Raw genomic sequence first — 17,384 nt, forward strand, 5'->3', positions numbered from 1 at the left:
AAAATTACGTAGACTGGTAAGAAGTTATAGCAAAGCATTACTAGCGGACCTAAAATACAACCTTTTGATACACCAAAGTTTTTTTATATATATTTAGTTTATAATAATAAGTTACATTTGGTATTTACACTTGTTTTTGTATATTTTAGATATGTATCTACTTTATTTAGGAGGAACATTGAGTACCCTGAAATGAATATCAATTTATTTAATAATTGTAATAAGTTGCTACATCTTAACGTGATTAACGTATTCAAAAGCTTTGGATAAATCTATAAAATATCACAGATTGGTTTGTATTTATGCACATGGTTACATGACGATATTACTAATAAATATCATTTAGTATTTCCTAAATCCTCAACTAAATAAGTATATATTATGCAATAACATTCACAAAATTTATCAGACACATTATGCATATAAAAAAACTGTTAAGATTGTCTTAGACTAAATTTAATGCAGTTTACGTACTTCAGAAACAAGCTTTGTTTAAAATTAAGATTATAGAATCAGACGTAACTATTATTAGATTCATTTGTTTCAACTACAATCTAATTTTAATCTATGTTCAAATATAAATTAATATTTAATAAACCGATTTACTTTTTAACTAAAACATCAACAGTGAGAGGTATCTTAAATATAATTAATATATCAATTAATTATAGTTTCGTTTAGAATTAAATACATTTACAATAAAATTAAATTGAAAAGCATTGCACATAGTTATACAATTACAATATTATGTTGTACAATTAATTATTGAAATTATGTATTTATAGAATTAGCAGGATTAACGCTGCTTAATGAACAATTGTTTACCAGAGTGTCTGATTATCTCCTCTGTTTATTAGATCGGTATGTGTATTTGTTCGTATATTATTGTCACAGATGCCGTCAATTAGTCATTCAATAGATTTAATTAAGCCTTAATGCAATGTCCTATTTGCTAAGACAATTAGATGGTATTCTATCTACCTAAGGGGTGCCTATCTATCTACCTAAAGGGTGCCTATCTATCTACATAAGGGGTGCCTATCTATCTACCTTAGGGGTGATATGAGGTTCTCTATTTGTATTTATGTATATATCAAATTGATGCTGAAAGCATGTCATTGTTTGATTTTTTTTTATTGTATGATAAATCTATAGAAGTATTTGAATTTCTTTTTGGTTGATTGGTTGGTTTATACTCCGGTTTCCATCGTACATCTTCATTTATCTGATAATGTTTTAAAAAATAAGGCCGTAGTTGTATTCATTTTTTTTTATTGAATGTTTAATAGTCTCGCTCACTTCAAATAAGATTGCTACTGTTGGAAGAACTAGTGAAATTATCAGTTTAAAAAGATACGGCATCTTTTTTTTTCTGAGATTTAGAATGAGTTGTTTTATTTGAAATGACGACAGTTTAAAATGACCGATCACAGTCAATATTTTAAAAACATTATAACTACATTTATGGATTTTCTTCAATGTCAATAGTTTCAATTTAATTACTATCTGGGAAAATCCTAATCCTTACTCTGTATTAAAATGCACGTTGAGCTGTCAGACTCATATTAAAGATTAGCACATTATCATAATGTTATCGGTTTTATTTTATTTAAAAATATTGCTAAATAAATGTTGTCTCGTTCTTATGTACTGGAATAAAAAGGATAGCAAGTCTTCGTTCATTAGAGTCTCATTTTGAGGCAAACCTTTGAAGCTACCACGCTGGTCGAATGCTGGTGGATACACATTTAGGCAATTTTGATCCTTAGGACGTTTATTTTACAGCTTGGCTGAATAGGTATTATTTGTACAAACTTCGGCTAAATTCTAGTTTACTAAGATTCAAGTTTTCTGACAACTTGACTATCTTAGTATTGGTCGGCCATATATGTGTGTTTTATTAATACTATAATCACGTTATATTGAAGATGTAACTAATGGAAAGGCTAATTATTAAGTTAATAAATTTATAAAATCATTATAATCAAATTTTCGAATTTTGAAATTAAAAATTTGCTATCATTTGTAACCGTGTATACTACCGGAATAGTAATCGTTCTTAATTATACATACGGATATTGTCCTCACTAATTCAAAAAGGTCAAAGGATATATACCATGTTATATAGTGAAAACAAAAGTTCGTAGAGCCGTTATTAATATTTTTTTACGTAATCGTCTATATTATATTTATATAAATTACGTAGACGTAATTACAAATTAAATAGTTTAGTATTCCATTTTATGTAATAGATTATTAAAAAAAAAAAGTTGCGGTTGATTTTCTGGGATTTATTAAATAGTATATATTATTAATATCAATAACTGAGGAGTCCAGTTGTCTGTACAAAACTCATCATTATATCTTTATAGAATTTAAATGGTTTTATTACGTAACAAACCTCTTTCGAACAAAAAATAATATTGCTAATTCTCCTACATATAACTATCAACCTGAACATACGTAAAAAAAATGTAATAAAAATTTGGAACCTTTTTTGAACTTAATAATTTCATTCAAATTTTTTAATTATATGAATGTATGTATAAGTATTGTCTGTTAAAAAAAAATCATTATTATGTTCTTTGCGAAACAACTTAGACAAGATCTGGCGAAATGAGAAAACAGGGGAGCATGCCAAGTGCAGTTTCATATTCGGTATAAGGATACCAACATACGTAGATTCTGATTTTAAAACAAATACAGTTTTATTACGGGGTTTAAAATTTTTACGCGTAATATTTAAAATTCGACGATAGTAGTTTAATCAATACTAGCTCGCTCGCTTCGCTCAGAATTAAGAGTTTTAGTTTAGTATTTTTTTATATATCTGTTATTAAAACGGACGTCCTTTTCCAACATCAAATGGACTTCTTTTTAAATTCTTTATATCTGTCAATCTTTCGAAAATGATTGAGTATATAAATAATAGTAATAATAATAGTATTAAAGATATTATAATAAAACTGAATGTCGAGATATCAACGCTATAAATTAATTGTTTCGTGTGTCACCAGCCTAAAACTTTGAAGGAATCCTTGAAAACAAAACTAAGTTTCGTTGACTGTAAATATGGACAATATCACCAACTCACTAATTAAATTTTCCAGTCTTTTGTTTTTCGTTCGCTTTCATATTGAATTTTATTTTATAAGATTATATAATTTTGACCAATCACACGTTGCAATTTTGCCAATTTATAGGTGCGAACATTTTGAGCGACATACTTACAGTTACTTTTAAGATACTTGAGTCTCTTTAGTTGAATATCAATTTATTTAATTTAAAGTTTGTTTTACATCACATCATGATTAACGTATTCAAAAGCTTTGGATAAATCTTTAAAATATTACAAAAGTGTCATTTATAAGTTCGAAAATTTTGATCGACGCCAAAAATCATCACTTTGTAAGGATGATTGAGCCAGTGTATACTCTATTCCGACAATAACAGGAAAAAAAGACAAATAAACAACATTTGACAGCAAATTGACTCGATATAATTGGCCAACAGCTTGATTAATTTATTATATGCGCTATTGATTTGCGAAAAAATGGCGTTTTGAACGTCGACGAAACTGTTATCGAAATTTTGGAAGAAAAACTAAACTGAAAATAAGTAGTTAAGGGCAATAGTGTTGTATTATAATTAAAGATATATTACTCAAACTGTTAGTAGTGCACAATATCGTTGTTGTAAGCGACGCGCATGAAATACGTAAATCTAAGGTTTGTTTATCTTTTTTCTTACATCCATTGAAACAGGCTATGATGAGATGTGGTCATTTAACATTCACTGGTCGATTTTATAGTTTCCATTTCCATTCGAAATACAAAAAAACGCGATGTGGATATTTCAATTTAAATTAAAACTATGATAACTAATTCAGCTTAAAATGACAATGGTTATTATTAAAAGCAATACGGTGATCGTGCAAGTATATTATAAAAACTCGAGTAAAGCAAATTAATACAAATTGTTCTAAAAGAATAATTGGAGAGAAGACTTTTGCGTAGCCAGACATTTTCGGGTTGCAACTATTAAACAAATCGACTAACAATAAACCTGAAACTAAAGTCACACACCACATGCACATCAATCATTGACATACACACACCTACATCACACTTGCCTCACACAAACACACATGCACTTTGAAATAATTATTAATTTCATTTTTCTTTTTGTTTATATTAATTAAAAGTTTATTTATTCTTTAGTTGCTTAGAAACACACTATGTTATGAAAGAGTGGATTCCTCGGCCACAAGTATGTATTATGCTCATTAGAGAGACCCAACCTTAAATATGCTATGTAAACACCGTTCAATTATTATTTTAACTAAAATGCTAGTTTTTCTATTATATTTTTATTAATATGTACGTTAAAACAAAGCCATAAAATATAATACGATATGTTTAAATCGAATAGATATTATCTAGTATTGTAGAATCACAATCTATACTAATAATATAAAAAGGTTACAATTTGTTTGTTTGTATGTTTTACTTTGTGGTAGGTCTTTGTGCAAACCACTCTCGGTAGTTACCACCCACTCATCAGATATTCTGCCATCAAGCAACAATACTTGGTATTGTTGTGTTCCTGTTTGAAGGGTGAGTGAACTAGTTTAACTACAGGCACAGGGGACATAACATCTTAGTTCCCAAGGTTAGCGCATTGGCGAAGTAAGGGATGGTTAAAATTACATTTTAAAAAAAAACCTTTTTTTTTTATTCTTGAGTACTATAATAGGGTATAAATTAAATCAATATCTTAACATTTCCTTCATTAATAAATGGCATCCGTGCGATTCTGAGGCGGGTCGTTATTATTCTTTCTTATACTTCAGATCACCGTTAGCTATAAATAAAACAAATGCTTCACACTCAAATATTCCCATTAAGGTATCCCCGATCCAAACACATCAAACAAACAAGTATGCCACTACATCGCCCCTATGTCCTTTATAAATATTTGAAAGGGCAAAAATCCACTACTGTTATCTCGGAAGTCATTGGCAGTGACTTCTTAACAGGAAGTCGTCATTAGTCGTCTTCGTTAGTCACTATAAAGTTATTTGTAACATGATGTAGTGTGATTCCAGCAGAGTTGATAGAACCATTATCTCATATCAAACCGTGGGTATCGGAAGAGTTGTCTCAAGATTTTTTGTTATTCGAAGCCTTTATAGCCTAGCAATTATATCTCTTATTGTACTATCCACATTAAGGCAGCCTGGTGGATTAAGCACTAAACCTTCTCTTATAGGGGAGAGACGATTGCCCAGCGGGGGGAAATTTACAGGCTGTTCTTTTATCTTTTCTAAGACAATTAAACACAAGTACCAACTAGAGAAAGATAATAAATTTCATTTGCAAATATCAAAAAACACAGACAAATAATTAGGTACACAATACTCGAATCGAAACAAAGTTTTCATTAATTCACTGGCCTCTTGGCAAAATCTCATGCTAGTGTACAACTAACTCCGATTTCCGAGAATAAGTCAGCAAAAGTAGTCACACAACTGGATGGAACTACACTACCCTTTTAAACTAAATAAGATTAAAAGCGAGTTTTCCGACGGGCAACTGTGAATCCTCTCTTTGTGATTAATTAAAGCAGCAATAACGTAGTTTTTGGTGCTAGTTTTTAAACGAATACATTCTTTAACCTATCCAGCTTTGAGATATGAAATGTACCATAAAATATACCTTTATACATTTATACTTTGATTTTCGTATACAGATTGCTCAATATGCAGAAAATAGTACTACTACTAATAATAGTATTATTTTTTAATTATTTTCTAATAAACGAGACATATGTGTTTAACTGGAAAAACTACTAAACCAATATGTATATAAGTAGTACCAGAAGATACAAAGCGCTTGGGAGAAGGATTTAGAATATAATATTATTAGAAGCTAAGCTTTGCTTCGCAGTTTCACTCATTTTCAATTTAGGCTATTTGAATTATTGTTTGTTACAAAAGGACAACAGTCATATCATTCGATAGAAATTAGTTAATAGTATCGTACGATAATAGTATATATTATATTTATAAGGAAGGAATGTTTATACGGAAGATGTTAAATTAATAATTAAATTACTGGCTCTTATTTTTTCTGTTAATTTCTATTAAAAAGATTTAAATAATAGCCTATGTAGGTGTGGTAAAAACTTGTTCTTACTCGATGAGTACGTTCTTATAAATCTTGTCTTGTAATAAATACTATTAAGAAATTATTATAGTTTACAAAGATATGCTATATATGAGAGAATTATGAGTATCATTTGATTTACAAATGTTCATCTATTTTTATAAGGTCTTTAAAATTTAAAGGATAGACGTATCTAAATCGAATATCTCAATAAGTTAATTTTCCGTAGATTTAAAAGTGAGAGAGATATTTAGGATTTTTTTATGATGTCACGGCAAGACATTATTTTCTATATTATTATTAATTATAAAACAAATTACAATTCACTTAAGAATAAATATTTACAATCTACTTAAGAATACACTCGAAATGCGATCAGGTTTAAGGCTATATGTAAATATAATAACGATCGGTGAAACCTATTATTTGTGATAAGGGCCAGACAGACAGATATATTGGAATTCATTAAAATGGTCTCTATAAAAAAAAACACTGTAAATTATTAAAGACTACGTAATGCCGAATAAAATTTGAACCCAAAATTCGAACTTAATACCTACTTTCTTGTGCACTCTAACGTTAAATAAATGCTACTTAGGCTGAATGCATCCTTTCAAAGTACATAATGGTATACTATAAACAAGACGCCCGCCGGCTGTTGGAGCCTCATCAAAGGGCCGTGTAATGTCGTGCCTTCAGCGTAATATTGTTACTGCGGTAATGAGCACGGAAAAATATACGAGTTATATGATAATATTATGTCTACAAACAGATTTTTGTGAGCTTATTATTTCATACGATGGTGGAATTTTTTTGATGGAAATGAGAGACGTTTTTTTTTAATAATTGCTAAGACATATTTTTAAGGAATCGGAATTCGAAGTGATAAATTTAACATCACCAAGTCAAGACTTTTGATAATATGACAAAGTTTAATAAAATTACCCATTATAAATATTTCTATGATTTTATTTCCACGTCACTTCAAAGACGCTAAATAATTATAATAAAGCATACGTATAATTTATTCGAATTAAAATCGCGATTAATTGAACGAAACAAAAAAATTAAAACCACAAAAGTCTCTGAAGAATATGATTACTAATAATAAGAAAACAAAAAGATCAGAAATATAAGTATCGTAGATGGACTTTGTATAGTTTAAGATAAATAAATAATAAATAAATAAATATTGGACAACATCACATACATTACTCTGATCCCAATGTAAGTAGCTAAAGCACTTGTGTTATGAAAATCAGAAGTAACGACGGTACCACAAACACCCAGACCTAAGACAACATAGAAAACTAATGATCTTTTTCTACATTGACTCGGCCGGGAATCGAACCTGGGACCTCGGAGTGGCGTACCCATGAAAACCGGTGTACACACTACTCGACCACGGAGGTCGTCATATCAGATATTATCCATTTATCAATAAATCTACCGCATACCATCAATACTTTTTATCGGATAACTTATATTGCTCATACACGTAATACACACTTCGCACAATTATGATAAGGCGTAGTGTACAATGTGATATGAGTTTTATCATTGATTATATCAGTTTCCTTTCTAATTACTATGCTTTGGCTTGAAGGATGAGGGACCCAGTGTAATGGACACAAGGGACACGGTGACTCAGATATTACGAGACATGATGAACTCATCATAATATCACCGCTATGAAATAAGTATATAACAACAAATAATATAATATTGAAAGTATAAAAGTAGTATACACAAGGCCGATATATTTCTTACATGAAGTATGTTTGTACATAAAGACTTTTAGGTTGTATGTCAACATGATTTTTTTAAAGATATTGTTTGGGGTGCAATTAAATGGTACTGATCAAAGACATTCGCTCCATTAGAAACTTTAACCGTTCCTAATACCATGAATACGGCACTAAGGAATAGGAACTAAGACGTTACGTTCTTCACTCGTCATTTAAACTGAAATACTATTAAGTATTTCTACCGCCAAGTACAAACTTCTTAATTGCGTCTCAGTTTACAAAATTTTGCCACCGAAGGTCAACGAACTGGATGTTAAATACGAAATATACGAAAAGTCCTCACGGTTACACTTACTTATTGGTAGTTTTTTTTTCTCTAATTGATGTATAATATATTAAAAATACTTTTATAAAGATAAGCAAATTCATCTATGTTATGAAACAAATTTTCAGAGCAATTTAAAATTTCGACGAATCCACATCGAACACACTGTGAAACCCCTCCCTGACAGTCATCCATAACTAATTTCTGCCAGCGCCGAGTATGTAATCCGAAACTAACTTTTCAGTTTGTAAAGATATATCTCACTTAGATACATTATAAAATCAATCTTATATTTAAAGACGTTAGGTGTAAATTAGGTTGTTTATATTTTAGATTGATAGAGACTTTCTCTCTCGGCTTTAGCGAGTCTGCTTCTTTTAAGCGTACGAGACAGGAAACTTTCCTCCACGCGCGGTACTTTTCGTGAATTTTTCCTAATTAAATGTTGTGAGTTCATTATACAATGAAGACTTGCTTATTATTGTATTCCAAGATGGCGCCCGTCGTGATGTATGTTTGTGTGAGTGTGGACTCGTGTAAAGCTGTATGAATTTATGAATGTTTCAAATTATATACAGGAAATATTTATGAATATAAATGAACAAGTTAGATTTACTAATAATTAAAAAATATTATAAACATTTTTTTACACTATGAAAATAAATATTACAACTTATATCTTATATTTTTATTCCTTCCGCGACGATATATATATTTTGCACCTCTCAGGGTCGTGACTCAACAGTGCTATATTAAAACGTCAGACGACACAGAATTTACTGTAATTATTACTTACGCAACTTTCAACCGCACCTGAAAATAAACAATATCGATTAATAATAGTTTAAACTGCGCTAAATTCCTGTAGGAATGCCATTCCTGCCTCTACTATATCGTAGAGTCACTTTCAATCAAATACAAAATATTTTTCAGGATATTTAATAAAAAAAAACACAACGTTTTATTTCAATACTTAAGAACTTAAAGAAATTAGTGTCATTTATAACACAAGTTTACGTGATCAACACAGTAGCTATGCGAATACTTTATTTCCTGCAGCGCATAGGCGTGGTGGTAGCAGATTACAAGGGCTTAGATAACGGCTTTGAAATAAAACCTCCTGGCTAATTAGTGGTCGGTGGCCGGTGGTCGGGCGAGCGTCGATGCAAATACGACCGACCGGCGTAAATTACCGCCATTGTAACATTATTTCGCGTGCTATAGTACTTATTTCGCTGGTACAATTAGTGTAGGTATTTGAAGCCGATTGTCGGATCACGGTCGTGTCGTAGATTAGATAGATACTGTTTATTGGTTTCCGATTGGAGTTTGTTTTGATAAGTCATTAGTTACGTGGTATTTTCCGGGGGTTTGCGGTCGCGGTTTAAAATCGAATATACGGGTTTGAAGATGTTTATTGTTTTGTTTAAATTACGAATAATACTGTTTGTTGTGTTGTTATTTAGCCTAGCACTAACAGTATTTTGCTTAAACATGTTACTATTTACATTGATCTTAGTATGATTTTTAATTATAAAATATATACCCTATTTAATATATATATATATGAAATTAATAGCAAAAATGCCCATTTTCGTAATACAATTTTGTTAAGATATATTTAAAAAAATAGTATAATAATAATCGATGTATTATTATATTATGATTTGATAATCAAATAATATTATATTTATGCTTATTGGATAAATTACTTAGATATTTTATGGGTTGAAATATGGATGCTCAAAAATTTTATGTTTTGGCATCGTAAAATCGTAATGTAAAACGAGATATTTACATCCAACATCCCATAGTGGAATATTCCATGGCTAAAACTCCGTCACTGGAGAAGAAATATTTACCAGCTATTACTTATGACGTCGACTGAAAATCAGCGTTGAAACTCGAGGACCTGACGTTATAGGCTTTTAGGTTGCCGACATAAGCTGAGTGGCTATCCTATTTGTGACGTCACTGTGCCATGTAGTTTGAAATTTAAAACTTTTATTTTGATTATAGGTTACATGTTTTGTTTCCTTTGTTTGTTTTTTTTTTTTTTAGTTTTGTTAGCAGTGCACGTCCGAATTAAAGATTATTGTTATTACTGAATTTATCTTTACTTAATACACTTTGTATCAATAATTTATTTCGTGATCAAAAATTGATGAATATTGGTAAAATAAAATTATTTTCTAAAAGAGTTTAAAACGTTTCGAAACAAAATAAAAAATATTTTTATGTAGATAGATATTTGAATAAATTATTTCAAATGTTGCTGCAAATACTACCGGAGAAAATAAAAACAAAGAACTGTAAAAGTTACAAAATCAAATATAAATAATTTGTAAATATTCAATCATAATATCATATAAATAAAAAATATAAAGAAAAATTAAATTAAAATAGAATCCTAAAAAAACATATCGAGACGATCCCAAAGATAATACGAGTGAATCCACTGGCAAATCCTAGTTTAAAAATAAAGCTCGCGACCGTCCGTTTCAAAGCCAGCCGGCGTAATCCACATTCACACAGACGAACCAATTAACTCGAGTACCTACATAGCCATTGAGCGTGCTATCTATATATTCCTATCAATATAATGAATGTAATAGAATGATTTTTGTTTGTTTGTCTGAGAGCATAATTATTAAAAATCTAAATCAAAATATTTGTCGACCTCCGTGGTCGAGTAGTGTGTACACCGGTTTAAGTTCAATAGTTTTCTATGCTGTCTTGGGTCTGGGTGTTTGGGGTACCGTCGTTACTTCTGATTTTCCATTACACAAGTGCTTTAGCAACTTACATTGGGATCAGAGTAATGTATGTGATGTTGTCCAATATTTATTTATTATTATTTATTTAAATCAAAATTTACTTTACTCATGTAGGCCTTTACAAGCACTTTTGAATCGTCATTTTACTAGCTACTACGTTTGGAATGTAGAATCTACCCAGAAGAACCGGCAAGAATCTCAGTAGTTTGCTCTTTTTAAACATTTAAAAAACAAAGGACATAATATATCTCGATGTCAACACGCTTTATCAACTGTATAATCTTGTATTGAATAATATGTTTTTTTTATTTGAATTTTTTCGGGTTAGTCGGTTTATAGTCGGGCGGGCGCATCGGCGTTGTACGATATATTAGTCATTCCTCATATCAATAATGTGTTAGCACCTTAGGAAATAAGATGTTTTGGCACTTGTATCTGTTGATGCACTGGTTTGCGTATCCTTGCAACATGAACTCAACTAAACAGAGTATTACTGTTTGGCCTTAAAATATGTAATGAGTATGTGGTACCTACCCATATGGGCCTGTGTAAAACTCTAGCTTCAATTGCTTAGATAATGGAGCTAAAGAAGACGTGATTTTTACTTTGTGTTTCGTAAAAATGCACGGAAGCAAAGTTGTGGTTAAAAAATATACGTATAATTTTAAGCGTGGTGTATATATTTAAATTATATTTTGTAAGCTGTGTTGGTATAATGGTCCGATTATAAAAAATACAGGTCTTGCTCTTGGTTTCACACTCAAGTTTCGTTCGGTAAAAATTTGTCATTTTGTAAAATATGTTGATATCAATAATCAATAGCTACTATTATGGAAATAAATTACAAACAAATCTAGCAATTTTTTTTTTTCTTTATAATATTTTGGTTCACCTATAAATTTTTCATTTATTACGTCTTTTCCTTAAATATTGAAATATTTCGTATTCGTATCTCAATAATTAATGCAAGTTTCTGGTATATACATATATATTATATTTTATGTTGATTTAATTCCCTTGATATTGTTCCGGTCTTTTTTCCAGCTATTTCTAATCTAAATTCTAATATAAAAATTATCCCTCTAAAATGCGTCTATGCCATCATATCTATTCGTTCCGCTGTTCACGGACGTCACAATATTGCGTGATTACAAAAGTTTGTAAACCTCTAAAATGTCAAAATAACAAAAGCCTTACAATATATAAAATAAAACTCGCGTCCCAAAAAAGACCGTATTCCCACGAGAATGAAATGCATTTCAAAATTTTTCCAACTAAATTTCGCATTCAAACGTCCAACGGTAAATCGCGACCATCTTGTATTGCAACGTGTTCATTTCCTGCGCCTATGAATTTCCGTTCGCTTCGATTCCTCTGCGTTTTTTTTAAGCATGACTTCAATGCTTCGTTTTTTTCAGTCCAAGTAGATTTGTTGGTTAGTTTGTCGATATGTGGTAACCAAGTTAATTGAAAATTCGTCTTGATTTTTATAAATATTTATGATAATACTTCAAGCCACTTGGCATATTATTTTTATTGTTGCATCAAAAACTCAATATATAAAAACTGCTTATAGAATTTAACTTCGTTTTTGCACTATATTTTCTTATATAGTTTTCTTCTTTTTATTGTCTTGAGAAAAAAAAGCTAACATTAATGTCGTTAAAAAAATTCGGTCAAGGACCTTTACACCGATTTCGTAATTCCAAACAGAAAATGTGAAAAAATGCGTTATTTTTGGTTCATTGAAAAAACTAATGTAGTTCAATAAATATTGAATACATTTTAGATAAATATTTCACTGTGTTTCGTTTTATAACATATTTAAATATTTCCGTTTTGTTTACAGGTTGTGCATTCCTGACATATTTTAATCCCGAAAGTGCATCAAATGCACAAACCGCACTCCATGAAAAAAGGACGTTGCCTGGGGTAAGTTTATTTACTGTCATTTTTAATTATTTTATTAATCATTGACATTATTAATCCCATACATAAAATTTTGTTCTTACGATTACATTACATTTACATTAACAGCCTATAAATTTCCCACTGCTGGGCTAAGGCCTCCTCTCCCTTTGAGGAGAAGATTTGGAGAATATACCATCACGCTGCTCGGTGGACCCGTGATTGCACAGTTTACTGATATATATCTGCGCATCATGCGAGAGATATATATCCTATCCAGGCTATCTCTCGTATGAGTTCTCACACTCAGAGTCCGGAATCTTATTGATTCTTACAATTGCTTGATAGTAATTACATATTATATACTCTATTATAGAGAATAGCTTGATTTGTTTTTATAGTACATTAAAACAATAAGCAATAATATTTTTTTTTTTTAAAATAGAAGGAATTATAGTACAAAGCCTAAAACAGCAAGTAAAGTTGTTTGTCATTATATTCAGATGAAAAACCTTCGTATACTACGTTCTAGTTCTCGCATATCCTACGTCCTACCTGGAAGTTCAAGTTTGCTTAACACCAAATATCTTTATAAATTTTAGCTTATGTGTTATTCTGATGTATAAGCTATATTATTGTAAAGTTTAATTAAAATGTATTCAGTTTTAAGTGATAGAGTGGTAAACGTCCGCATATTCTTATTTTATTTGTAATAATAATAGAAAACAACGCAATACTATCCAACAGAGGAAAGCAAGCTGTAAATATTCTCTTTAACCAGAGGCCTTTGTCCAGTAGTGGAATATTGACGGGCTGCTACTGTTAGTTATGTTCAGTTAAAAAGGTTTATGGTAAATAGCAAACGAAAGGAGCGTGAGAGCGAATAAATTCCTCACTAGCGGAATCGTATTTTATACCTAAAGCCATATGGAAGGAAAATTTCATTAAAAAGCTTGATAGGAAGGACGGTGAATTCGTGAATTCAAACACAATATTGCGTTACATATTCTGAGTTTTGCCGAACAGTTTTGATACAAAGGTACACTGACTGCCTCTTGACTTGTATAAAACTTGTCTCATTTTGTTCTGAAATAAACTATTTTCACACACAGAAGATCTCTTTCATAATTTCTGGGTCAACCAATGCTTGATTTGATCATAAATAACTTGATTATATAAATTGATTTTTTTTTAATTATACGAGTAATTTATAGCCTATATTTATAGTAATAGTTACTGTTGTATAGAGTTCCTTTCAAGCATTTAAGCTTTGTATTAAAACTTATCAGTTTTTAATGGCTCCGTTATCCGAAAATCAGATAGGGCTTATCGGCAAAATAAAATTTTAGCAAATTGCATTCGCTCGTACGCGACTGGACTACGATGGCTTAAACATTCAATAATTATTCCTCGTTGACATGTTTGTATTTATTTAATCAAGCTATATAATTATACGGTGTATCCAATTTGTATTTATAAATAGAGTTTAACGTATACTTGATTTTATCAAATTTATCTTTGTTTTTTTAACTTGAACATTCTTGGGTTATGACTATGAGCAATCTTAATGTTTGTATTTGAGATTACGATATAATTATTAGTAAATTTTAATCACAATAGAGCGGTTAGCTATGAACCATCCCCTAAATATGAGAGGAGGCGGTAAGTCAAAGTCAAAAGATTGAGAATAAAATTTAGACTCTAAATTTTATGAAAACAACTCATGAGGAATGGTTTAATAGTCACACCAAGATGTTTATAGTTCTAGAACACTGTCTCACTCACCTTTAAACTAGAACACAAGAATATTAACATGGGGGTAGAATTTTTGGTGAGTAGGTGTTAATTGCCCAGGTGGGTAGGGATTTGCGCAAGCCCTTTTTGTATTACTTAATTCCTTAGACAAAATGTAATCAATGTCATGAAGGTATATTAAAATACTATATAAAAATATATGTCCATATAAAACATTTTTTATTAATCTCAATATAAAAATGTATACTTTCAATGATATTCAGTGTTCATGTCAATAATGAAATAAAAGCGTTCCTGTCAAATGAATATTTTTAACGCACCTGCCATTAAATCGTTGCAGAGATTTTTTTTTCCTCCGCAGTCGGATTTATCGGTTAGCCAAATGATTTGTTATTTTAAGTAAACAAATTTCATGATTGCATATCGGGCATGAAGCTCGTATTATTTTATTGTACATGTACATTCGATCTGACGTTTTTATATTTTTTTATTACGGTGCAATGTAAATTTGTACAATGCAAACATATCTTTTTAATTAATTGAAATATTATTTAATAAAAAATATTGCTGATGTAAGTGAAGCTTCGAATAGTTTGGAGTGAAATTTCAAAGGTATTATTGATTGTCTTTTTTATATCATTACTCAGAAAAATTATGAAAAGTTTACGTTTATTTTATTTGAGATTTATTTACGGGTTTGTTTTAATTGAAACCAGAAATAAAGTCTGTTCAATGTGTGTTTGTATGTGCGATACTTTATAGAAACTACACTTACAATTTTTTTAAATCCAATTATATTTCTAGAATTATTTAGACTTTTACTAATTCCTTTAATAAGCAAGAACTACCACGGATTTACAATGTTGATTTTACAAAGAAGAAATATTATTTGACAAGACAGTTATTTGCTCTTTTTAATAAATCATAATAAAAATCTTAATAACCTTAAAACTAACTTCTATAAGACATAAATCATTTATTCTGTATTTTTGTCATATATATAGGTATATATACATTATGAATATAGAAATGAATAAAATAATGCATAATTATTCTTTATTAAATTAAAAAAAATATAAACTTCTATGACTAATACGTTTATATTTCTAGTTTGAAATTGATGTACGAGTTCGTTATATTTTTGTATAACGATTAATATTGTTACGTGTTTATAGTAAATTAAAATTAATTTATGATTAGTTCAATGGAGCTTATATGCACTTGTATATTATATATAAGTAACAATAACTGAATAGCTGAGACACTGGGCCAGTGGCTAGAATGCATGCATCTTAATCGGGATTGCAGGTTCAAACCCACTCAAGCTTCACTGAATTTTCAGCGGGAGTATTCACTCATCTCGTACTCGGTGGTGAAGGATAAAATCACAAGGAAATCTGCTCGAGTCCATGAATGAAATTCGGCTATAATGAAATCTAAGGAGAGGGGACTTTAATCCAGTTGTGGAATATTTAGAGAAACGAGTATATTCTATTTTAATAACTCATTACACTCAAGTATAGCAATATTGTATATATTTCTTGAAATATTCTTTTATGTTTCAATCTGTAAGGCCAAAAGCACTGCATTAACCTTTTTAGGATTTGAACACTATAAATATCATAAATCAAATTGGCAAACGTAGATATGTATCTCGCACCAACATTTTTTGGTTTGAATTGCGTAACAATTCCACAATGACCACTATTCAATTTAAATAGACAATTTGTATTGACAATAAATTAATAAGCATATTTCTTTCCGATTTGCCAAAAAGTTGCCAGTCATAGAATATATTCAGACATTAAGTCCTTTTTCCGTCCCAAATACACACTTTGGGTCCCTTTTATTATAATACAAACAAAATTTTACCATTTGAAAACATAAAGGTAACAATAATTACAGAATTAAATTATTATATGAAAAAGCGAGCAATATAACTGTTGAAATTTGTTCCCAAATCGCATAATACACGTTTTAAAGCAATTTAAATGCGGCCAGCGTTTTAACCCTTGAAAAAATTAACTGAATCTCGCGATAAGGGTACTGAGGGCCCCAGCATAAAGTAATTTCACCTTACACAATTTAATGGGAACGTAAAATTTTCCACTACTTTATATTCAGGCGCTGCGCTGTATTCAGTAACAACGAAAGTAATTTCATTTATGTCATAAAACAATTCGTCCATATTGAGTATCGTCATAGAGCCAGCAGATTATTTTATAAAACTCACGACAAAATATTACCTGTTCACTGATTTTTCTTCAATATGTTTTCCTTCATCAGACTGGCTCATTGGTCTAGTAACTACGGTCCCGAGGCTCTGAGTTCAAACTCAAGGTCAGGCTTAAAAAAGTTTTGGGTTTTTTTTTGTCGAAATGTTCTCAGTAACAATTCGGAGTCTGGAATTTTGAAGCCTGTACACTTCTAAGCCTCAGAAAGCACGAAAAGTCGTTGGTCCTGCGGCTATATTATTTCCAGACGTGCCGTATTTTCTGTCCCATTGGATAATGAGAATGCCCCTGTGGGCACACACTTTTGAACTAAGTATGTCCCGTGCAGTTAGCTATTCTCCCTTGGGTTGGGCACCGCGGCCGACAGAAGAATATTATATCCTTTATCGTTGAGCATGAGAAACTCCGTAATACTTCCTGTGATTCGAATCTAAGAACGTCGGTTAAATTTTTTTTTTTTCATTTGGTCA

General features: G+C 30.4%; 1 protein-coding gene across 4 annotated transcripts in view; it reads left to right on the forward strand.

The window, feature by feature from the left end:
- Window positions 1-17,384, forward strand: part of Bru3 (bruno 3) — a 651,773-nt gene that overhangs the window by 53,087 nt on the left and 581,302 nt on the right. For 3 of the 4 annotated variants that reach the window (XM_026627538.2, XM_026627695.2, XM_026627772.2), the window contains exon 3: window positions 12,867-12,949. In XM_026627538.2, the coding sequence (XP_026483323.1) occupies window positions 12,867-12,949 (83 nt within the window). Of the gene's footprint in view, window positions 1-12,866; window positions 12,950-17,384 lie in introns of those variants that run through there. The other variant, XM_026628151.2, reaches the window with a different exon arrangement.

Source organism: Vanessa tameamea, chromosome 10 (genome assembly GCF_037043105.1).
Source record: "Vanessa tameamea isolate UH-Manoa-2023 chromosome 10, ilVanTame1 primary haplotype, whole genome shotgun sequence".
Lineage (NCBI taxonomy): Eukaryota > Metazoa > Arthropoda > Insecta > Lepidoptera > Nymphalidae > Vanessa > Vanessa tameamea.